The sequence below is a fragment of the Anas platyrhynchos genome, chromosome 5 (assembly GCF_047663525.1).
Source record: "Anas platyrhynchos isolate ZD024472 breed Pekin duck chromosome 5, IASCAAS_PekinDuck_T2T, whole genome shotgun sequence".
NCBI lineage: Eukaryota > Metazoa > Chordata > Aves > Anseriformes > Anatidae > Anas > Anas platyrhynchos.
The window spans coordinates 45,600,245-45,624,628 of NC_092591.1; the positions used below are offsets into that span (position 1 = coordinate 45,600,245).

At 37.4% G+C, this 24,384-nt stretch overlaps 1 protein-coding gene across 11 annotated transcripts in view; it reads left to right on the forward strand.

Moving 5' to 3' along the window:
* The window catches only part of NPAS3 (neuronal PAS domain protein 3), a 613,181-nt gene that overhangs the window by 566,310 nt on the left and 22,487 nt on the right, over positions 1-24,384 (forward strand). For all 11 annotated transcript variants that reach the window (XM_038179119.2, XM_038179121.2, XM_027458865.3 and 8 more), the window contains 2 exons: positions 15,150-15,343; positions 21,458-21,564. In XM_038179119.2, the coding sequence (XP_038035047.2) occupies positions 15,150-15,343; positions 21,458-21,564 (301 nt within the window). The remainder of the gene's footprint in view (positions 1-15,149; positions 15,344-21,457; positions 21,565-24,384) is intronic.

A 24,384-nucleotide genomic window follows, 5' to 3' on the forward strand; every position in this document is an offset into this window, starting at 1 on the left:
GGGAGGACAGCCTGCCATCTGTCTTTTCTGTATTTTTTTCGCAATGTATCATGCTAAAGTTAAAACTTTTTGTGCTTCAAAATGGCATAAAATATGAGATGTCTGTAATAGAGATACTTGGGAAGAAGAATAGACTAAATAGAATTGTAAATCTTTATAAACTTTATAAGCAGGCAACTCCTCATGCTATACTTTATGTTTTAGCTCCAAGTGCCCTCCACATTTTCCAGAGACCATAGTGCCCACTGTGCTCTTACTTTAGATTGCAGAGTTCCTAAACTGATAACTAATTAACATCTATCTCAGGAGTGTGAGAATGTGGTTATAGGCTGTTTCTGTTTCAGGATTGGCTTGTTTTTTGTTGTTGTTTTGTTGGTTGTTTTGTTGGTTTGTTATGGTTTTTTTTTTTTTTTTGGTGAAATAGAACTTCAAATGCCTGATGTGGAGAATGAAAAAGATGTGTTCAGTTTCCCTTCTGTGTTCTGATATGCTAAGATTTTATCAATAATATTGTTTTCCTGTAAAAATATCTGCCTCAGAGAAAATCTGCTGTGTAGCTGTCAGGATTACACCTTTCAGAATATGCCTGTGATGATTCTGTTAAATTGATAAAAACAGAACACTCTACTATGTAGAAGGATTGCTGAAAAGAATATTCCCAGGCCCTTTCATGTGTAACAGCACTTGTATAGCAGTACGTTTATTGTGCTATAAATTCCATCACTGATTTTGGCCATTTCAAATTGATTCTGCAGTAACTGTAAGTAATGAACCTTACAGACAGAGCCAAGGAGAAAAAAAAAAAAAAAAAAAAAAAAGCCAATAAATAAACTTGTGGCTGTAGGAATACAAATTGTAGAGTTCATTTAGCCTCAGTTTATATCAGATCATGCAGCCAATACCCCACAAAGCCAGAAAATACATCCAACAAAATATACAGTGCCATAGCCCGGCTTGCTTTGAATTTAGCAACTAAACCAGACACTCAATTATTCAAAATGCATTTTTGTACAAAGTGTCCTGTGGATTTCACCTGAGATTTACAGAAGGTGCTTGACATAAGTGGATGACAAAAAAGGAGAAATGTTAATAGAAATGACTTATACAGGATAATGAGACAAATCCTGAGCTATTTTACGTGGTAAGGCTATACCAGGCATCCCTGGATTTCACAGGGGTGCAGATCAATATGCAGTGGGCTACTATTAACTCACCAAGTCAAAACATATAAATGTATCTGAGATTTACAAATGCTTCTAGACTATTTCCCTCTCCTTACTGAAAAGTTCTAACTGGTTTATTAAGAATGAGGTGATTTTTTTTTTCTCAGGGTATCTTTAATGATCCCATATATTTTAATAGGGAATTTATGTGCTTGGTAAAGCATTTCCATAGGATGATTGTAAAACCTATCAAAAAGATACTATTCTAAGGCATTTGACATTATTTTTGTAGATTCCAACTACGTTCTATAGGAATTCACTGATACTGTTTTGTTAAATATTGTATAAATTTCCCATAATCTTAACAGATACCAAGATTATGTAGATTCTTATTTTTCACATAGATCATGGATATAGTCCCACTAAATCCGTGGACTGTCCATGTGATTGAAGCATATATGAAATATGTATAACAATCCTTGCTTGTTACATAAAGAACTAATTTCGGATTTTTAACTTAAATGCTGAAAAGACTGAAGTTTTCTTCTACGTACTTTTCCCAGCATAACAGGAGAGAGAACCAAGACCATGTTTTATTCTCTGTGCAAAAATAAATAAATGTCTGGGTTGGGTTCCTAGAAGCCCTGAAGCACTTCCATGCATCACAGCTTGCACACTCATGTATCTTAAGGTCTGCATTGAGTGCTGAATTCATTCTTTGTGTCTTCTTGTACCTAACTGTGCAGATTTATCTGAACCTCTGTACTGACTGTGAGAAATACAAAATCCTCATTTTGAGAACAAAATGCTTGAGTCCATTCTAGCCCTATATAGGCCACAAAGAAATGCATTGTCTAAGGCATATTCCTTGCCTGTCTATACAAAAAAAAAAAATCTATTTTGTCAATTTATCCAGTTTACAGCAGCAACCTGAATCACATACAGAGGGAAAAAAAAGGCACAGAAATTGAGGCTTTCAGTTAAACACCAAATATGTTGAAAGTCATAATAAAATAATGACAGTTGGCAACACTATTTTTTCTGTGCTTTTTGTGTCACAATGAGAAGCACAGCGAGTGAGTCTGAAGTCTTGTGAATAGCCCCTGGTAACCAAGAGCAAAGAAACCTTGCTCATTATCTCTACTTCCCTTCTGAATAAACATTTCAGCCATCGTAAATGAGTGTGACATCAAGGGCAAATGAATGGCTTTCATTCCAGATGAGAAACACTTGACAGCTGAGCAACCTGAAGGTTGTTGTGAAGGTACAAATTCTGTGACCAGTGGATGATGGGGCAAGCAGCATTTATTTCAATAGGACCTGATATGTGCATCATACTCTTAAAGGAGAGATTTCCAGTCTTGCAGGGGATGAGTCCTAAGTATTCAAATTGTCTTTTGGTCAAGACTCCAGTGAGTGAAAGACAGAGCTGTCATAATAGCTGTCCTAATTTTTTCTTGTAATTTTATTAAATTACATAGGAAAACTTAGTCAAATATAAAGAAAGGTTCATTGTGGATTGACAGATGGCATGCAACACTCCTACTATATCTCATTTATTAATGTGATTGATGTGGAGGTAATTTCTTTGTAACCTGTTCAAAAAAACGTGTTGTAGGAGGTGCTTGAGTAAAAGAAAATTAATCTTTGCATGTTAATGTTGCCAACTTTTGAATTAATTGCATGAGTATAACAATAAATGTTAAGCAACAACAACAACAAAAAGTGAATTAAAAATTACTAAATTGATTCTAAGTGCAGATAAACCAAAAGGCTGCCACAATTCTTCAGTGTAGATTCAAGAACATGAAACTTCCCTCATCAGTTTTTGCTTCACATTTATCCACATCTGGCATTTAAAACAATTCTGTTTTATTATGATTTTTACAAATAAATTGCTATCTATAATCTAGCTTGCTACATTAAATGGCTTATAGAAACAAATCATAAATAGTAGTCCATTTGTAGCTGTCAAGGAGAAGGTCAGAGCTTTGCAAAGACCATCCATCTCCAAGTGGAATAAAAGTTTTTTCTTTGAAAGAAAATCACATATCTTGTTTGGATGGACTCCAGCTAGTAGTTGACAGTACAGTTTCTTGAAATACCACAAAAAATCTCTCCATAAAATTAACTGGATTTTGGGTCACAAATCTTTTCCAAAATTGGAGTGAATTGACAATGTGTAATTGAAACGTGAAACAGTCATCACTGAATATTTCTTCACAAAATGGATTTGATTGAAAATATGTACCTATATTTGCATGTTCTTCAAACATTTCAGGGGAGGCTTAGGATGGCACTGCAGGCTCATGTGACTGCAGGTCACATGTCTCTTAAAAGTAACTCAAACCTGAGATACAAACATTTATGGCCTATTGCAACCACTGTCATTGAACATACAGTTTGCATGTCTCTATTAATTTATCAGTATTTCATTGCATTTGACAGAATTTGCAAAGTAAGTCTGTATACTCATTCACATTTTATAGAGACAAACTAGGGCTTTGAGGGGTGCACAGTCAGTCAGGCAAGAGATTTGTTTCAGCAAGAATGTCTCCTAATATACGTGTTCTTTTTGCATATATTAATTTATAGTGCCTAGTGCAAGCAGTAGGCAACACCTTCCTTGCCTCTTTGCACAAGGGTGTTCATACCTGGAAGACTTTTACAGAAAATAAAAACAGAATTGGTAGATACCCAAATAAATACAATATGTCAAAGAAGAGTCAAAGTATTGACTTTTTATTGACACAGCTTTCTCAGGGAACTAGCAAGCATGTCTAAGGGGGATTTCCATTTGATATCCAGTATAGCTGGATTTACAGAAGAGGCCAATCACAGTCCCTGAACAAAAGTCTGCAACAAATTGAACTGCCACCAGCAGAGGGGGAGGACAAGTGTTGTAAGGAAGGAAAAAAAAAATAAAAAAAATAGACAAGAGTGGTTTTTTTTCAGTTTCAGAGGTCACTTATTTTTTTTCAAAGATCAAAGATTGTTATTCCTGGGGTCTTTGGTTCTCAGCATATTCATAAATTAAATGAAGACCAAGGCAAACAGGGCAGTTACAGTGCTTATTGGATTGTAAAAATGTAAGTCTAATGTGAACAGCAGTACAAGAACTTCATGATTTTGTGTGAAGGTGGCTATAAAATAGCAGATAAAATTCAGTTCAGGTAAATATAAAGTAATGCACCTGGGAAAAAACAATCCTGGCTGTATATATACAATGATGAGCTCTGAACTAGCTGTTACTGCTCAGAAGAGATAACTTTGAGTTGTAATGTGTGGTCTACGAAAGGAACAGCCCAGTTCTAAGTAGTGGTCAGAAAGAAAGAAAACAGAGTGTTAGTAATGGAAAAGGAAAAAAAAAAAAAAAGAAAAAAGAAAAAAAGAAGAGAAAATGAAACAGAAAATGCCATTATACCACTGTACAAGTCAATGCTGCGTCTTTATCTTGAATACTTGTGCACTTATTATCCCACCTCATCTCAAAGTGAAGATAATATAAAAGCAAAAAAAGTGACAACATTGATCAACATTGCGGAACATCTAAAATATACCTAGGAGATTCAGCTTGGAAGAAAGATGACTAAGGAGGCACATAACAGAGAGCATCAGTGTATAGCGAGGGTCAATAGCGTATAATTTTCTGCAGTCTTTCAATATGTAAGGTGCACAACAAAATTAAGTAGTAAATAGCAAACTCAGAACAAGCAAAAGGAGGCATTTACTGGGTCCATAGTGAAACAGTGCCAGAGGGCACTCCGAATACAAAAATACCTACCAAAAATACTTACCAAACTAGCATAATGCCTTTATCTCAGGATGTCCTGACAAAATACACAAGGGAAATGTCATTATATGCTTGCCTGCTCTGATACTCTCCCTTAGTCAGCTGTTATTGGCCATTCCATGAGACGATGCTGACCTTTGGTTTGACCTGCTACAACTGCTCGTAAGGATACACAGTTGCTTCTCTAGAAGGGTTGTCATGGTGTGACTTAACCTTCCCCTACAGCCAGGCACTGTAAAGACATTTTAGCACTTGGGGCTTGCTGTTTGAATGCCAGATATTTTCTTTATCAGTACCTTACAAGACCTTTTAAAAACTGTTTAAATATAACACTGAGCACGTTCAGAGAACTACTGAGGTTAGATGTTGGCAGACAGGTCAGAGAATTTTTGTATCCCATCCTCTCTACAACCACCTGAAAGGAAATAGTGGGAAGCTGGGCTCGGCCTCTCAGATAAATAACAATAGAACTAGAGGGAATAGCCTCAAGTTGCACCAGGGGAGGTTTAGGTTGGAAATTAGGAGACATTTCTTCTCAGAAAGAGTAGTCAGGCACTGGAATGGGTTTCCCAAGAGAAGTGGTAGAGTCACCATCCCTGGGAGTGTTTAAGGAAAGGTTGGACGTGTTGTTTAGTGACATGGCTTAGGGGGTGATAGTGGTGGTAGGGTGATGGTTGGACCAGATGATCTTGGAGGTATTTTCCAACCTTAATGATTCTGTGATTCTATATTCATTCCTTTTCACTGTTTGGATGTGGAGGCATTACTGGCCACCTGTAGCAGCTTTTCTGAGATACACACTTATATTTTTTGAAAAATCAGTTCATATACTTTGCTATGTTTTCTCCTTATAAACTGAAAATATAGAGTTTAAATTCATACATGTCATTTATGGTAGAAGGAAAGCACATTCATAACTAGGAAAAATTCACCGTTTTTGCCAATCTCTACCTTTGCTTTCATTGCAGTCGTGGCATTTTGCAGTAAAGATCTTCCAGGAAAACTTGTGTGTTTGTACACAGCAAGTGAAAAGTGTGCCATGCTAGGAGAAACCATACAAGCAGTGCAGTAAACAAAATGGTTGTGCTTGCCTGCATAAGAGCCTGTAACAGACACCATTAACACAAGCAGAGGAAACTTGGTGTTAATGAAGTTCCCATGGTAGTTCTCAACATTTTTCATAGTGTGTCCCTGCTTTCCTGTGGCTGAAGCCCAGATCTTTCCTACTATTTAGCCACAAAATAAAGAGCACTGAATATGCCTTCTCTTGACTATCTTCATAATGCATTCTGGGCTTGCAACCGTAGGTGAAGAGCTCAAGTAAAACATAAACAATACTGTCTTAATCAAGGCTAAGCTTGGGAATCCATTTCTTTCTTTACAAACAACAGCATTTTCTTTTTTTCTTTTTTCTTTTTTCTTTTTCTTTTTTTTCTTTTTTTTTTTTCTGTGTGTGTGCAAAAAAAATGCATTAATATCAGATATTTTGTTTTATCTAGACCTTGCTCACTGTGCAGAGAATCACCTAAGGTAATTGTTGGGTTGCTAAGAACTACATCAAAAAATGTGTGTGTGTGGCGGGGAGGGGGGGGGAACACCTTTATTTCTCTCTCCAAAGATAGAAATAAAGACACTACATCTGAAGAATATTTATTATTGGCTATCTTTAATGCAACAAGACTTGGTTGTCCTGGCATAAAGGATTCAGGCTAACTTTTTAAAAAAACCTTTCCAGCCTCTCTGTTGCAAAATGATGTAGCTAGTTTCCACTACCCGCAAATACTCCAATAAACTATGTTGGAACTGATGCAACAAAAGTCCTTTCTCAAGTTTATTTTTTACTGCTCACAGGAGCACCAGAATTCTGGAATAGCAAGCTCCAGGAGTTTGCTCTTGGGCAGGGTTGACAATTCCTCTATTACACCCAGCACACTTCAATAACTAAATGCTTTCAACTTTCTTTAAATGGTATTAAGGAAAAAATATCCTCAAGGCATTATTTTTAAAGGGGACTTCAAACATTCTATGAGAAGAAAAAAAAAAGTGCAACACATTTGAACACCAAGGGATTTTGCAGTAGAAAATCTGTTAAAAGTGGAGTTATCTTTTGAATTTCAGGGTTAATAAGTATTGGTCATAAATCAGGGAAACAGACTACCAAAATTTCTGATGCATTCCAGATTTCTTGTGTAGATCAGTGGTAGCCAGATTCTAATAGATCATTTAGAAATATAAGTTAGTCACATGACCTAGCTTTAGAATTAACTATGTTTCATTTATTCCTCTGAATTCAATATACAAAATCCATTATAACATTTGCTAGGAGTATAAGAAAATCCCAGGTTCTTAATCTTTTTTTACTATATAGACTTAATTCTGCAATAACTCAATATTAGATATTATAGAGTTTATATTTAAAAGCAGCTGTGAAGTAAGCAGATATGCAAGCGTAAATCTGCTCATCTTGAATCCCGCAAATGGTCTGCTCTGGAGGTCATATCAAAGAGATTCTTTTTCCAGCTTAAACCTGTCTTTTCTAAATAGATCTCAACCTGATCTCATTTAATGCATTGATGTCTGGTTTCTTAGTCATTATATTTGCTGTATTACATATCAAAAGGACTCTTGAGAAATTCCCCCGAATTGATAATTCTAATTTCTTATGTATAGCTACTCTCTATTCACTCTGAGGACAGCTCTATTGTATGCTAAACCACGAATTGTAAAAATTGATCCCTTTGTATGTAGGTTTGTATTAAATTGAGATACTTTATTTTCTCCTGTTTGTTGCCACACATGGGTTCCTGGTGTCAGTTTGTATTTGGCTGTTTGAGCATATTAAAGTTTTGCTGGTGCTTATGATGTTCTTGCCAAGAGCGCTCTTGCAGCAATCTGCACTAGAACAGTCTTTGTGCCAATTACTTCAAAAAGTATTCTGTTATAAAACCAATTTTTATGGCTACTTTTTCAGGTTGCAGTGTGGTGATTTCATTCAGTTTCTTCTTTTTCCGTTTCTTAAGCTGACCTTCTTCAAATGCTTGTAAGTTTCGGATTATGAAAAAATAATGCACCATTGATAGATGGAGTTGTTAATAAGAGATCTTAAAAAGGAAAAGGGTTCAAAGTTATTAAAATAAAACCTGGCATGTTGAATTACTAACACTGCATATATTTAAAAAATACTATTTATCAGTAAAATGTATGGAGTGCCTATTGAGAAGGCTGATTATGAAAATGCAGTTACATAAGGCAAAATAAATGAAAAATTACAATGTATAATTACTCAACACAGTGTTTGCGTTGCTTATGCTATAAGGCTGATTTCAGGAGTGTTGGCTTTGCATGATCTTTAGTTTAGAGAAAAATGGGTTGCTGATATGTTCCAATTCATAAAAAATCACAACACAGGAAAGAAAGGAATGATAACATATTTTAAAATACGTGTATGCTTTTGAATGGAGGGTCTCGATCATGCAACTTTTACTGCTACAGTGAATGTCAGTGCAAAGCTGGGCCTCAGAGTGCTGACCTAAGAGCCATCATGTTGATAAGGACGTGTCAGTATACAGTGCAGGACAGTGTGCTATGCTGTACTAAATAATTGCTCCTAATATATTACCCTAAGTAATAAAATGGAAGTGTTCTTATGGAACAGAATGAAAAATCAGCCATAAATTAAGGATTTAACAGTGTTGATCTAATGCTATCTAAAATGCAGATATATTTTTTATTAATTATTCTTGAGCAACCTCTGGTCTACTGGTCTTTTCCTAGACTGTTACAATTTGATGACTCTTGAAAAACAATCTATTGAACACTCTTGAAGATATGTGGTTTTTTTTTTGTGTGTGTGTATGTGCTGTTTTTTTAATGACAGCTTTATGAGTTGTATCTCATACAGTAGTCTTCCATTACTTGCACAAAGTTGCAATTTATTCCTTAGATAACCCTAACCTAGCCATTTCCATATCAGTGAGCTTCATATGATAGGTGTAAGATGAGCAGTGTCAGGTTCTTCTTTTGACTTCAGTCATTTAGAGAGTTAGAAAGTGGTCCCCATCCCCTTCCTTGTAGTTTATTATCTAGCAAGAGACAAGTGGGAGATAAGACCTTGTGCGCCTTGAGGTTGAGGAAGACTTGGAATTAGACATCCAAGCAGCTTTTCACATGATTTCTCAAAACACTAACTTTTGCGCAGAAGATCGGCTCTTCCCTATGGTGTACATGAATGAAAGTGACTCTGGCTATTATGCTTGCTACTGAACTCATATACAATAAATAGTGCTCTACTTGGGTCCCTTTTGATACTGAGCAAGAGCTGTGAACTAAGCCTGTCAAGCCAGGGTGTTTCTCATGTGATGCTTGTCTTTAAGCATCAAATGAGTTTGAGGTCTCATAAGGATACATTTTTAAACCCCTTAGGATTAGCCTAAATTCTGCCTCTGACTGTTTTAAGCAATGAAATAGCTTTTGAATCATATTATTTGGAGAGAGTGATATTGGGGGAAAGAGGGGAAAAGGCAAGAGTGTCTCCAAAAACTAGTATTGACTTTTTAACAATAAAATACATCCTGAGACCAAATATGCTGTTTAAATGTAAATACCATTTCCATTTCCAGACTGTCTTTTGCAGGTGTATTTGAGGCGATTTGAAATGTACTTGCAGATGGAAAAGAGGCTATTGACCTTGAAACTATGTATGTGTTAGGAATAATGTTCACCCTCCTTGAAATCAGACTTGCATTCTTTGAAAGGGTGCTCAAGACCACAACTCTTAACAGAGGTTCAGGTAGTTTTCAGTGCATAACTGAATTAAGACTGACTGCATTTTACTTGCAAAGATGTTTCTAAGGATTCAGAGATTACTGCCTAGCCTCTTTTTCTTAGCCACCTTGGTTCAGAATGACTCACTCACAGCTGCACTAACTACTATTTGCCTTTGTTCTACAAGCACTTCTTAAAGGATAAAACTGAAGCAGCAAACTTCTGAACCAAATAAGAGTTGAGAACATTTACTGTAAGTAGACATGTTATTCTGCTACGGCACCCAAAACGGTAGGTGATACAAAGCAGGAGATGGGTGATGTTAACAAGGAGAAAAAAGATATGATGGTTAGAGAGGAAAAGAGACAGTCGTACAACAGGAGCACACATCTACAAACTGCAAATATAGTGTGTTCACTATGTAGTCAGCAGTAAGGGATATGCAAGTATTACTGGAATTGTAAACACAAGATCTTACTGGATCTCTTCAAGCCCAACTGCTGCTGAATGATAAGGATAGGCAAGTTACATATTTTTTTAAAGCTTTCCTGATGACTGGGAGAGCAAGCTTTGGTTTCAGTGAGGATGAGACAGCAGAAACCCAGAAGTAAATGGCTTCTGACCATGAGGAAACATAAGCAAACAGAAGTGCTTCGTTACAGTGGGGTACATGTAGAAAACATGACAACATTGACGGATAAAGAAACCTTTACTAAAGTTTACGTTGAGAGTCATGGATATACTTTGATGTCAGAAAAGGAGAATTTTTAGGATATCACTGTTTGAACTGCAAATATAACACTGGACTCTGTTTTCTTTGGGAAGTTCAGAGGAAAGCCTGCTTCCAAATGTCCAGTCTTTGCTTGGAAATGACCTGAATTAATTTATCTTGTGGAGCATTAAAACATGTCTTGCTAGTGTCACAGGCAGGTTTTGAGATGTGTTCGTGTATCTGTGAGTAAATGAGTACACAGCTCTTCAAAGTACTAATGTAAGAACATGGCTTTAGCTTGTAAGATATTTCTTCAGCCAATTTTAGCAGTTGAAATTAAGTGCATTTTAAAGATTTAGGTGTTGATTTTGGAAAGATACAATAACACCTTTGAGAGACCAAAACAAATATATAAACTCTTGTGAATCACAGTTGTTTTTGTAAAGGGGGATAAATGTATCTGTGAGTTGTTATAAGACAGCTGAATAAATATCCAGACCCATAAACTAAATTAGTGTGTTTTCATACATGACCATCTTGTCAAAATTTAAGCTATAATTTTAAGGCTTCAAACTTAATCTCTCATAAGAGAAATGAAGGGGAAGGAGCAATTCTGCAAGTGCTGTGGTTTCAGTGCCATAGTAAATTGGCATAGTGATTTACACAGAGAACAAAAGAAATAGTTTAGAAATTTCTTTCTAATGGAAGTTTAACTTTTGAAGAACACAGAGACATCTGAAAGATAAAATTCACAGATTTTCCGTGCTTGCAGCTTTTTATTGCCTCTGGTAATACATGTCCTTCCTCTTACATCACGTGTATGTGAAAAAAATAGCTGTAATATTTAAAGATGCCTTTTGACAAAGAAAATATTTCCATCTCTAGAGGTGAGATTTGGCTTTAAAGAATGATGAGCAGGTTCCAGATGTGTTTTTCAAGTGCTGGGCTTTCCTTTCCTTAAGTATTGACAGAGGGAAGGTTTTATCAAGGTCTTTGTGATGTGCTTGTTTATAATGAGAAGACATTAGTAGAGCACATCTAAGTGCTTATTGCTAACAGATGACTAAAGAGAGCATATGGCAGGGAAAAGAAATATATATTTGTCCAAGCAATGTGGCTTGTTAACACTCCCACACTCATAAACTGTGTTTATATGTACTTACAATATTTTGCAAATCCCTTTTCTAATCAGCTAAAAATAAAAGCCAAATAATGATTTTTATCCAATATTGGAATGTCAGGGAAAGTTGATTTAACATTTTTTAACAAAGCAATTAAACCCTACAGAAGAATTTTAGAGTATTTGTTTTGCTTCAGTCTGACATTTTTACATGTATGTGTTTTTTTTAAAAAAATGTGTATGTGTTGTACTCATTTCACAGGGTTAACAGTTTTATTGTTGCAGAATGTTTTTTGTTTCACCCACCTGTCTATCCAAATACAAATATTATACAACTAGGTTATTTTACAAGCAATAGTACAAGTTGGAATGATCTATGTCAAAGCCTGGTCTAGATCAGGTCACAAACTTTGTTGTAATCACAACATTTCCCTCTGTTTCTATATGATGAAATTCTTAAGGAAGTTACAACACATGCCAGTAAACAATTTGTAAGGAAAAAAAAAAAAAAATCTACTAATTTCAGTGCACCTTGTTAATTTAGCAGGTGCGCAGAAAAATTTGTACAGCTCTTCACATACAAAGTTTCTTAATATCCCTTTGGTCAAGAATATAGCATTAACCCACTTTTATATTATGGACAGAATATGGTAGCACCATCTTCTCTTACTGTGATATCTAAATGTAATAATCTATTTCTATATTATTACTAGGAAAAAAAAAGACAATTATAGTTTAAACACAAATTTGGATTGTTCAGTGGTAAGCACTTATAAATAAAACTGCAAGGGAAAGCTTGCATTTTCTTTTTTTTTTTCTTTTTTTTTTCGGCTTTTTAGAATATTCCTATCAAATTTTTGTTAAATATTTACATCTGCATCCAAGTACTGGCCTTCATAAAACAGTTTATGCTTGCAATTTAACTTCATTAAAGTCATAATACTGCTTTAGGATATGATAGACTATTGCTGTGGGATTGAATTATAAAGAGATTTATTTTAGCTCCTGGTGATAATTGACCCTATAATTCCTATCACCCCTAATCCCAGTTCAAATGAGCCAATGTTAAAAGCGGCAATACTCACAATGTAGACAAGGTCATGACAGCTAGAATTGTTTTTTACTACCAATTAGATTTCCCACTTGGTGAGTTTGACTAATGTTGTCATAGAAAGGGACTTCTGGCATGGAAATACAGTTTCTTTAGGGACTCATGGGCACTGGAACTGAAGGGCAGTTTGTTGAACATTTCCCAGTGTACAGAATCAGAATGCAGTTGAGTGCTGACCCCTAAAATTTGAATTCACGTGGGGATTTAGAACATGTCTTGATCCATAAAAGAGCTAGGAACAAGCTTAAAAATTTGAATCTGGAAGCAAACTCTCTTGAAATTCAACAATGTTAAAATATAGTGTGTGTGGCAGGTTTGGAACCATCTCTTGGGATAATACTATGTCTAAGGTGTATTTCAGATGAGGAATCAAAAAAATAAATAAATTGAGTTTTGATTGAACAGACAGTTGTTCAAAAATAAATTATGTTGATATTTAGCTGCAAATGACATGGAGGTTTCAAAAAATATGAGGAAGAGATAAATGGATTTTAAGTATGATATATCTTAAAAATTCCCCCAAGTGATAGTGCCAACTTCAAACATATTAGCATAAGGAGTTTTATGAAAACACAACTGAACAACAATACTTTTGCATAGCACGTTCAGCATAAGATTATTTTTCACATTATTACTTGTTATCCATCAGCATTTTTCCAAGCGTTTGCAGATTTGAGTATTTGCAGTAAGCTGAAACTGCGTGATAAAATGAGACAGATAATGATAAAAAGCATATGTACATGCAAGCCTAGCTAGAAGGAGCAAAATACACTATTACTGCCCCTCCTGTGAAGTTAATCCTATTTCTTTTAGCTATTTCTTCATTAGTTAATGAGGTCTAGGGAAAAAAAAATAATAATAAAATAAAAAAGTGTGTTTGAAATGGTGTTTTTGCATCCTTGCCTTTAGGTACTTCTTCAAATATTCATAGAATAGTTTGCTAATAGTTTGCTCTTGGAAGGTGCATTAAGTGTGAGTTTAAATAATAATTACTTCCAACGTGGGTGGTCAGAAACCTGCAAGTGAAATGGACAACAGATAAGCACTTTTCTTATTCTGATCCACCACACTGGCAGGAGCCAAAAAGTAGAATAGTGGAGGACGGAGATGTTTTAATAATTAAGGTGGTGGGTGGAGCAGTGGGGTCACTTCAAAACTTAGATCACAGATCTGCTAGCATGGATTAGATTTGAATTTGGATGCACTGTGTAGTTTTCAGTCTTATTAATGGAAAAGTTTCTTCTCTCTCACTTTCTATTAACTATCAGTCTCATCAAAAGTAAGCAAAGGGTTTGGCTGCCGTCTTTGTGAGTTGAGTATCAGTGGACATGTAACTACATCCCATCTCTGTCACCTCCACCAGTAACAAGCAAAATCTCTGTAGACCTCTGAGTACCAACTCTGGGATCACAGTGAAAGTGTGATCCCAGTGATGGGTAAGCCTGTTTTTTGTGTTGATGCTGGAACACACTCTGAGCGTGAAAATCTGAGAAAGCCTCCAACTTACATTGGTGTTCTTATGACTCTCTTATGCATGAATGCAGGAACTGCAATTTCCATTTTCAGTTTGATATCTGGCTGCTTTTATTATTGGTCCTTTTATGTTATTGTAAAAACAACTCCCTCTCTCTTTTTTTTTTTTTTCCACGGTAGAACTCCTGAAGAAGTGAAGCTGGAATGGTGGGGTTATTCTTTATGTGGAGTTTCAACTTATTCCATTTCAGGCAGCGTTCTTAGACTTTCACTCTCCAGGAGTACAACTGGATCTCCTGGGCATCTTCTGGCATTATCTTGTGAATAGGGAGAGAGACCATCAGCACCTCAATACATATATAGTGCATTAAGCAAAGACATTATATTTCTACCAACTCTTTAAAACCTTGTCGTAGATGCAAGAAGACCATGTGGCAAAACAATTTGATCACTTGTACACTGTTGCTTCTCATATTGCCAACCATAAAGAAGTAAATCAAGACTGTGAGCAGTGTCCATGCTGTTAGGTGACTAGCAATTCAATTAAATCCATTCTGGAAAAGTTTCAAAACTGCTGATCTTTTTGTCTCATATTCAGTCTCTGAATGTTAGGAAATTAATGCTTCCTTTCTACCTTCATTGTTTCAATTTTCTCCCCTTCTCTCTTTCCTTTCGTTGGATTTCTAGTGTGTTTTTTTTTTGTTTTGTTTTTAATTATTATTTTCTCTTTCTGTAACAACCATCAAAACAAAAATCAATAGCACAGGAGTTCTGAGCTTTTATTTAATCAATGTGAACCATTTGCCTGTTATGTTCTTGTCTTCTTTTTTGTCATGAGAACATGTAGACAGCCAGTATTAATAAGCTAGCACTAGCACTGGCAGTTAATTATTACAATTTTTGGCTGTATTAAGTGCTCTGTAGGGTATAGTAATGTTACCCTTTAAAAGAAACTGATGTCACAGTTGCATCCAGAATTCACTGGGGTTTCTTTTACTGTTTTTATTTTCCAGGTGATTCATATAACAGGCCGCTTACGTCTGAGAGTGTCACTGTCTCATGGACGGACAGTACCCAGCCAAATCATGGGACTTGTTGTCGTTGCTCATGCTTTACCACCTCCTACAATTAATGAAGTCAGGATTGACTGCCACATGTTTGTCACTCGTGTGAATATGGACCTCAATATCATTTACTGTGAAAATAGGTACAGCTTTTAGCTCCTTTTTTTCTTTGCTTTAGCTGCGTGTATTCTTTATTCTATTGGCTTGGTAAAGAGTTTTGAAATTTGTGACTCCTGCAATGTCATCCTGGTGTTGTATGAGAGCACTGGATTCACTCTCACTGTCATCACCTTCAGTACCTTGCATTCTTAGAGGATAAAGAATAATTTAAAACCATAATTTGCAGGACATGTTGCTGAAACAGGGGAGGATAGGTCAGGAAAGCTTCCTCTAAGTTTTCTTTGCTTTTTACAATCTTCCATTGTCCCTATCAGAGGCATGATTCAGGGATAGACTTCTGGTCTGACTTCTATGGCTTTCTTTATTCTCCCCTGACCTCCCCTCCACAAGTCTTGCTCCCTGAAGTTTTCTGGTTTTGAACAAATTTTCAGATTACAACACATTGTGCTTAGTGTTTAATGGAACAGAAGCACAGATGGCCTAGATAGTAAGCTAGAGAGGTGGGATCTGTTGCTGCTAAGAGTTGGGAAAACTGTAGAATAAACTTGTTTAAGGGCATGTTGGGACAGGCAGCAGTGAAATGGGAACAGGTGATGAGGAGTTGTTTGGGGAAGGCTATGTTTGATGTGATAGAGGTGAGTGATCTAGGAATCACACAGAATCACAGAATTTCTAGGCACAAGACAGAATTTAACTTCAGCTGTCTGCTGCCTGTGGTGAGGGCACCAGGACCAGTGGGCGTTCCCCATGCGGGTCTATCAGGGCAGGACCTAGCAGCCAGGCCCGTCCCACTAGGAGCGTGGCACTGGCGCAGCCACAGGTCCATGCACCTCACTGTGAACAGGGTCAGGCCGAGACCAGGCCAGGACATGGGCACAGGGGTCAGTGGGACCCATGGCCAGGCAGGGCAAGGCAGGGCAGGGCTGTGGGGAGCTGGAGCCAGGCCCTGCTGCAGCCTCTCTGGGCTGATGTGGGGACCTGAGTCTGGCAAGAGTGGGGGAAACCCCAAAGGGCCTGGTCAAGACTTTTAATGCTTATTGGTGCCCTCAGGGCCCTGAGAAAAAAGAAAAAAAAAATCTACAAAATAGGTATATAGAGCAGAGTGAAGAGATCTGAGAAGGAAAATAAGGAAGTCTGGGTCTGTTGATGGAAGTCTGAGATATGGGAGAAAGATTGGAAAAGAAGAATGTAATGCAGCCAAAAACACTGGGTCATGAAGACCTCTCATCTAAAACTAGAACAAGATGACTCAGGCACATGTTTCCTGTGACAGCATCCACAGCATATTATGAATTAATAGTTAAAGCTCTTTGGTATGCACAATAATGGAATACCTCTGTTCAGGATAGCACATCAACATAAACTCAAATGCTTTGTCAAATCAGGACCTTACACAATTTAAAATAATCCTGGATTTCAATTATGAGGTTATCTTTGCTGTTATGTTGCTAAACAGCCACAATAATATTAGTAATAATATTACTTGGCTATTAAAGAGAACACTGTCTGCATATTTTCTAAAAGAGAATATAATTGGAGAAGTTTGGAGAAATTGAGACATAGAAAGTGATTTGGACAAGGTCACAGAGAAAGTTGATAACAGTATTAAAGTCTGGGCTGGCTTTTTGCCTGTGATTCTACCCAATGAGCTTCTAGATTCTGTATAATCTGGCTGCTGGTGAAAGAGCTCAGGAGTTTAGCAGTAGCATCTAGAAGAAACCTTTAGCCTTAGTCTTTGATTTGACTGTGACCTACTCTGTTAGTAACGGAAAACTGCTTCTACTGCAGAGCTCATCAGTGGACTCTGTAAAATGAGTTGCTGGTATCTGTCCAGTTCCTAATTAACACATTCCTTTTAACAAAATCACCTGCGCTTACTGTTACCTTTGCTGGCAAACTCAACAAAAAAATGCCAGGAATGAAATGAATGTGAAAAATGAACTATTTCATCAGGTCAGGTGTGGTATGAATTTTTGGACTGCCTTAGAAAGATTTATACTTTCTCTGATGTTAGTTTGGCATTTTTATGAACCCTATATTGTGTATGTTTTGTTTTTTTTTTTTTTTTTAATGAAACATTGTTCTCAAAGTTCTCCTTTACTGTCATGTAGTGATAAAACTATATAATTGATGACTTGAGAAAGTCATCACTGAAAAACCTAAGGTGCATCAGACATGGAGTTTTGTTTGGTAATAACATAGGAAGAGTAGATAATGTGGTAAACTCTTGTAAGGTAGCTGACTTATACAAGAAAACATTGAGCTTAATATTGTTTTTCATTAGTTAAGATAAAGACATCATAAAGTCACTTCCCTGTCCATGATGGATTTAATCTGCTATGATAGGGTAGAATGCATACAATGGTACTTGAATTTATCTTAAAATAGTTATATTTTAAGCCATGGTGGTAACATTATTAAAATTATAAAAAGAATTTCAAATAGTAGAAACTCTTCTGCCAGGGCTGAGAGGTGAACGTTAGCTCACTGAGGCAGCAGGGTTTCCACTGATGGAAAAGAGTGTTAGATTAACAAGTCTTGGATTTCATAGCAGGTACAAAGTAGAATAAGGCTATTAAAGCTGGAGGAATGGAAAGGGCAAAAGAAGGGAAAGAAGTAACTGAACAGCTGATGTGAAGCTGTCAGATGAATTATCTGGGCATCTACCAAGGCCGTTCTCCAAGTCAGGGAAGTTGGGATCTCTCTTCTGGGGCTATAGAAAAGAAGTTTAAGTATCCTGTCCTGAATATATGGGCTTGACTCATGGCACTTGGGGGCAGCAGGGAAATTCTTTGTGGTGCAACAGTAAAGCAAGTGCAACACTGATGAAAATAGAGAAAAATAGATCCATGCTGGGGATGCTGTAAGCACTATTTATGGAGCAATGGGGAGTTACTGGCAGCCACCGGGAGTAAGGAGCAGAAGCCATGCTACTTAACTGAAATAAATGCTCACTGAGGACCGTTGGATCAGCAGGGGTGAGATCAATAGTACTCCTAGTTTTCCAAGTGGTTGCCTGCTTGCAACAGCAGGGAGGAGGAGTGACATTATTCAAGTCTTTGGGTGCATCTTGTTACTTTCCTCTGAACGAAGAGATCTACATCAGAATCCAGAACTTGGTGCAGGACCTACTCAACAGTTAGCTTCCCTTTGAGACAAGATCAGTTAGCACACTGGCGCTTTCTATCAATTAATATTTTGTTCTTCAACTATGAAAAAAATGGAAACCAAAATAAAGAGACTGCTGCTAGAGGACAGCATCAGTCTGTGTTTTCAGTGTCAACTGTTAGTGATTAGAGACTGTCTAGGGAGAGGCTGTAGCTCAGTTTAACATGGACTGCTATAGCCATATCTGCTAATACATGCCCAAAAAGAAATAATCCACTCTGTATCCTAAATGCAAGGGGTTTGGCCATTTGGTCATGACAATGGTTGACAGTAGTTCCTTAAGATGTGCAGAATCTTGCATAGAGAGCTTCAAGCTTACAACGCTCTGCACAATTTGTTTCTTATTAAGCAAAGCACATATCCCTATCTTTAAATTTCAATTACATTAATAGTCCTGTAAGTCAGTGCAACCGCTGATCTGCCTGTGCTTATGTTTTGCAGGATCAGGTCTGTCTATTCAGCAGACCCAAATTCCTACTGATCAACCTGTTGTTTTATTTTGTCAGAGGGCTTAGGATCCACAAGATCTGTCTCACAACTAGTGCTCTAAGATACATTATGTTTCTTTCTTTTCTCCCTGTGAACAATCAGTTTTACCATCTTTGATATACACATGAGTGTCCTATTTGATGCAGTTTCTTTTCCTTCTGGTTTTGGTGTCGTGGCTTATATCGTCACTTATATCTTCATATTCTCTCTTCTGTTTTTTCTTCCTTTTTTAAAAAAAATCTAAAAACACCCTTTGTCCTTCTTATGTCTGTTTTGAACAGCTGTTTATTAATATTATTCTTAAATTTAAGTGTTTGTGAATCTGCTTCCACAGTTTCCTGGCTTTGTTCACTTTAAAGTGAACTTTCACTGTAAAGGCTTTGCACAAACATGCTGCTACGGATAAACAAAATAAAGCTGAATCAAATTTACCACAGCGGAGAGCAGAATGATCATCTTCCCTGCAGACTATAGCACCCACAGACTGGGTGCATCACAGGGCCACGGCTGTGCCACTGCATAACCTGCTTCTCCCCTTTCACAGCACAGCTGCTTCCATTCTCCTAGCTCTCCATACCTGTGCTGCTATCTCACAAAAATGTGAAAGTTCAAGTTGCCATATCCTTCTCTCCCCAAAACCACTGTAACAATCACACAAGGACAGAGCTTCTGTCCACCAGGAGATTGCCTTTTGTACTGGGCTGGGCAGGGGGGCGTTTCTTCTCCCTGATCTTAAAGCAGAGCCACCTCCTCAGGCAAAGAGGCAGCAAACTGTGCCAGTGAGGAGTGTAGAGCTGGGAGGGGGAGAGGCTTGAGTTCTGGTTCCTGTTCCAGGTACTGTTTACACACTTAGTTTAGTATAAATATATATATATATGTATATATATACATATATATACATATATATATATATGTATATATACAGGGACAGTAACCTTTAATTCTCAGGCTCTGTTCCATCTGGTGAGGTTTCTTATTACTGGTCAGAGATCCCAGGTCTTTTGTTGACCAGCCCCTAATTCACTGTGCAAATAAAATGGAGTAACTTAGCAGGAGGCCTACTACCATCATTCCAGACATTAAATAGTGTCCTCTCCAAGAAGGCAGAAGAGATGCATTTCAGGTCTGGTTTGTGCTAAACATTAGATGGGTGTCCCTAGATGCATATCCCACATCTGGTTAAGTGCTAGAACTACTAGGCATGAAAAATGCACATCCTTTAGCATGCTCTGTCATGAAAGTGGGACAAGGCTGTTGTGTTTTGCACCACACTTGATTTGACAATTCTTGCTAGTATATCTGAGTCCACCTGCTCCATCGGTGATGTTTCTGGGGGGAAGTTTAATTGGACAAGTGCTGCTGTAGTGCTATCTAATACCTCCTTCCTCCTTCTTCAGTCTTCCTTGTTTTTGTGTTCTCTCTGTCTGAGACCATTTAGCTAGTCAGTCCCTCACCACCACTGCCTGCTGGGAGCCTCTCAGACCTATGTGGTCCAGTTCCTCACTGGCCTGCACTCTGGATCACACTCCTGCTGTTTCAGCTGCCTGCTTCCATCAAGATGTTTGGAGTTCCTTACAACTCTGTTAAATGGATGGCTGTTATGTCTTATGACTGCAAAGGGAGCTTAACCCCAATCATTACAGCATATTTTAAAACCTAAAATAACATTCCATTTCTAGAAAACAGACGCACTTTTAAATGCTGTTGTGAGCAAGGTATTTTTCGATTGTTTTATTTTCCATACTGCATTTAAGGATTTTGACATCTTGACACTAAATGACAAAAGTTTACACGCACATACACACATGTACACAGGCAGAGGCACACACACACAAAGTTCTGCAGAATAGATTTTAAAGTCTCTATGTGCAATGAACAACAAAGTCCCAGTTGAAAGGGCCCAGAGTGAAAGCTGAGTTCCCAAATGAATTAGACTAAAAAAGATAACACCCTGAGGCATCTGTATGTCTCAGCATTTAAATTATATCCCTTGAAATATCAGTTTGGACTTGGTGCCAAGAAATGGTTGAAGAGCTTTTTCATGCATATACCCAATAGAAGACCAATCTGTTGAAATGAAATGTGTCTCTAATCATTTGGTATAAATGTAACATGTTTTTACTTTATTATGTAACCTTGAATAGTTCTGGTCTTTTAATGAGGATTTGGGATTGTTACAAATGCTTTACAATTTCATGGAATTGTCTTGGTTTTATGCTGTGGGAAGAACATGCACTAAAATTTAACTTTCCATATATTTAATGGATTACATGATTTCAAGGTTTCTTTAAAAACTTTTCTTTATTTGTTTTAAGGCTGTGTCTTGTTTGTGCAGATATTACATTCAAATTGATAGTTGAGCCTTCACAAAATTCCTATAGTGGTGAAAAACTGTTTTGCAGATTTCACTTTCTGAGTCACTTGACAATTATTGTATTCTTTTCCTTCTTGAATTATAGGTTGTATTTTTTCCTTTTTAGGATTAGTGATTACATGGATCTGACCCCTGTAGATATTGTAGGAAAGAGATGCTATCACTTCATTCATGCTGAAGATGTGGAAGGCATCAGGCATAGTCACTTAGACTGTAAGTACTTCTATTTTTATCAAAATAATCTGGTACAAAACCAGATTGTTACTCAGCTATTATTTATATTTCATGACTGGGGGTCTCCATGTTGCAGCTACTTTTTTTTTTTTTTTTTTTTAATCACAGGGTTTCATAGAGGGTGGCTCAAACATAAGTTTCCATATCACTTATTTTCAAATCTTTCTATAGACATATAACATTGTTCACGTACATGGGAATAAAAAATTATATTTGTGTTACTGGAGTTTCCAGCAGCTGTTCATTTACATGTGCTGTGCATTATTTTAATCCATCAAAGAAGTATTGCTTAGGTGAAATACTCCCTCCCTAGCACAGAAAATGAACTCCTCTCATTGTTTTTAATTTCTGAGTCATAACATGGAAGTCAAAAACTGCGGCATATTTGGGACATCACCAAATTGTTCAGTATAGAACTGAGCTACAGCTCCACCAGTGTTTTAACCACCCAGTGCCTTTACATTTAAATGGCCCCCATGCCTGTAGCATCTAAGCCCCTATGATTTGCACACTGGTAGTATCTGTTTGGGATGTGCATAAAAGAAGTACAAAAATGTTACAAGAAACAAACCTTACAAGAAAGCATGTGCATGTCTGTGTATGGGGGAAGCGAGGTTCAGAGTGATTCCTTGTAATTAAACTCTTTGTATTCCTCTTATTAAAAGCCATAGGGCCTAATTCTTTTCTTGTTGAGATCTGTTGACTTCAGTGATGGTGCTCCTGATTTACCCTGGTACGAAAAGAGACTTAGGCCCATAATCTCTAATTTATCTGTGCCTGCAGTGAAGCCAGATAATTCTTTGGAAGCTTCAGTGCCTGACTGCATTTATGATTGACTGGTGTGTTTTTCTCAACATAAAAAACTATCCACAACTGCATAATGGGACTTACAGAGTCCCAGATATGAATAGCTGTGCTCCCCAAACATCTTTATAATGGCAATGTATAGAATTTAGAGAATCCCAGCACTGTGTCCTGTTATCATTTACTAATAAAAAGTTAGCAACCAAAATCCAGCCACCTTTAATTAGTTCTTAGACAAAAATACAACTATGATAGAAGGCAGTATAAATCTTTAGTCCCTAAGTACCTTGATCTGCAAGGAGAGATAGGAGGATAACTTCTACTGGAAGCGGGACAGCAGAGACCACTTGCCTGACAATATATGGCAGCCACAAACATTATCATGCTCTTTAAAGCTTTAAAATAGTCCCTCAAGTTTCTAGAAGGTAAAGCGCACTTGACATAAGGTCACGTTAGATGCACTTCTGGGGAGGACGGGGTCAGAACAATCAAGTATACAAAATGATAAACAAAATGTAATTTTGCATAACTTATATTTTGGTCCTTTAATATCCTGAAGGATATGGCAGTTGCTAAAAAATGAAGGAGCAAATTCAGAAACTTACTGGGAGCTCTTGAAACTGGAAGTCAAAAATGACAAGTTGCATTTCCACTGCACTATCTGACCAAGGAAATAAAAGATATTTATGACTCAGACTTAACATACCACCTGGCAGAGATGAACATCCCATTTGAAAAAGACCTTAATCTTCTGAATGACCACTTCTCTCTGAAACACAATATGCTTTATGAAACATTCATCTTCAGAAAACTCAGAGATCTATGCAGACAGTGTGAGTGCAGTGTGGTCCAGTGTATAAGCAGTGGACTAGGACTCTGGAGACCCCAGACACAGGAGTGGCTTCTAGAAGATCACTTCACCTCACTGTAGCAGTTTCTGCTCTCACTGTACATCATCCGCTTTAGCTGTCTGTATTACAAGCTTTATAAACAGAGGGAATCCCTCCCATTATCAGCATCCAGCACAGCAGAGTTTCATACTGACGGTATTGAAAACCTTCAAGGACCTTTCTAAGGGCTTAATTATGATCACAGTGATTTTTTTTCTTCTGTCCAGTTAGAATTTCACTGTTTTGATTGCACAGCTCAAGGCTGCATCTTCTCAGTATCTCCTTACAGGTATGCTGTTAAGTCCCACAAAACCACCTCTTCTTGAGGTTAAACAGGCCTGATCCCACAGCCTCTCCCTACAAGGCAAGTGCTCCAACCCCTGACCATCTTGATGGCCCTCTGCTGAGCTCGCTGAAGTTTGTCATTATCTTTCCTGTTCTGGGGAGCCCAGATTTGTGTGTTTTGTTACAGATGCAACCTAAAGAGTTCTTAGTGAAGGGAAATAATGACTTTCTGTGTCTACTGGTTGTCCTCTTTTTAGTTCAGCCCATAGAGCAGACTGCTGATTCATGCTTAGCCTGCTGTCCAGTAGGACCTCCAGGTCCTTTCCAGCTTAGCCAGTTACCCAGCCAATCAGTCCTCAACCTGTATCATTGCATAGAGTCAGTCCGTCCGAGGCACAGGACTTTGCATTTGTCTTTTCATGTTGTTCAAACACATGCTCTGGATGAATGATCTTGAAGTTTAAATTAGGCTTGGGAATAGCTCGGTGAGTATACTTTCCCATTATAAGTCCTACAAAGGCTGAAGTGGTTCATATCTTTGCCCAGGGAGATGCTCAATTCTTCTAGCATTTGGAAAAGAACTCTGTAGAAATACCAAGGCAAAGAAATCACAAAACCCCCAAATACTTCATAGCAACTTGTCCTGTTTCAGTGGGGAAAAAAAATAAAATAAAAAAGCTAAAATTCAAGAACTTGCAGACACACTGGCTGTAGAACGTAAGACCCAGCACAACTACTGTTTCCCAAAATAGACAAGGCAGGAGTTTTGCCAGTCCTACATAGAGTATAATTCCTTGAGATTACAGTGGATAAAAAGTAA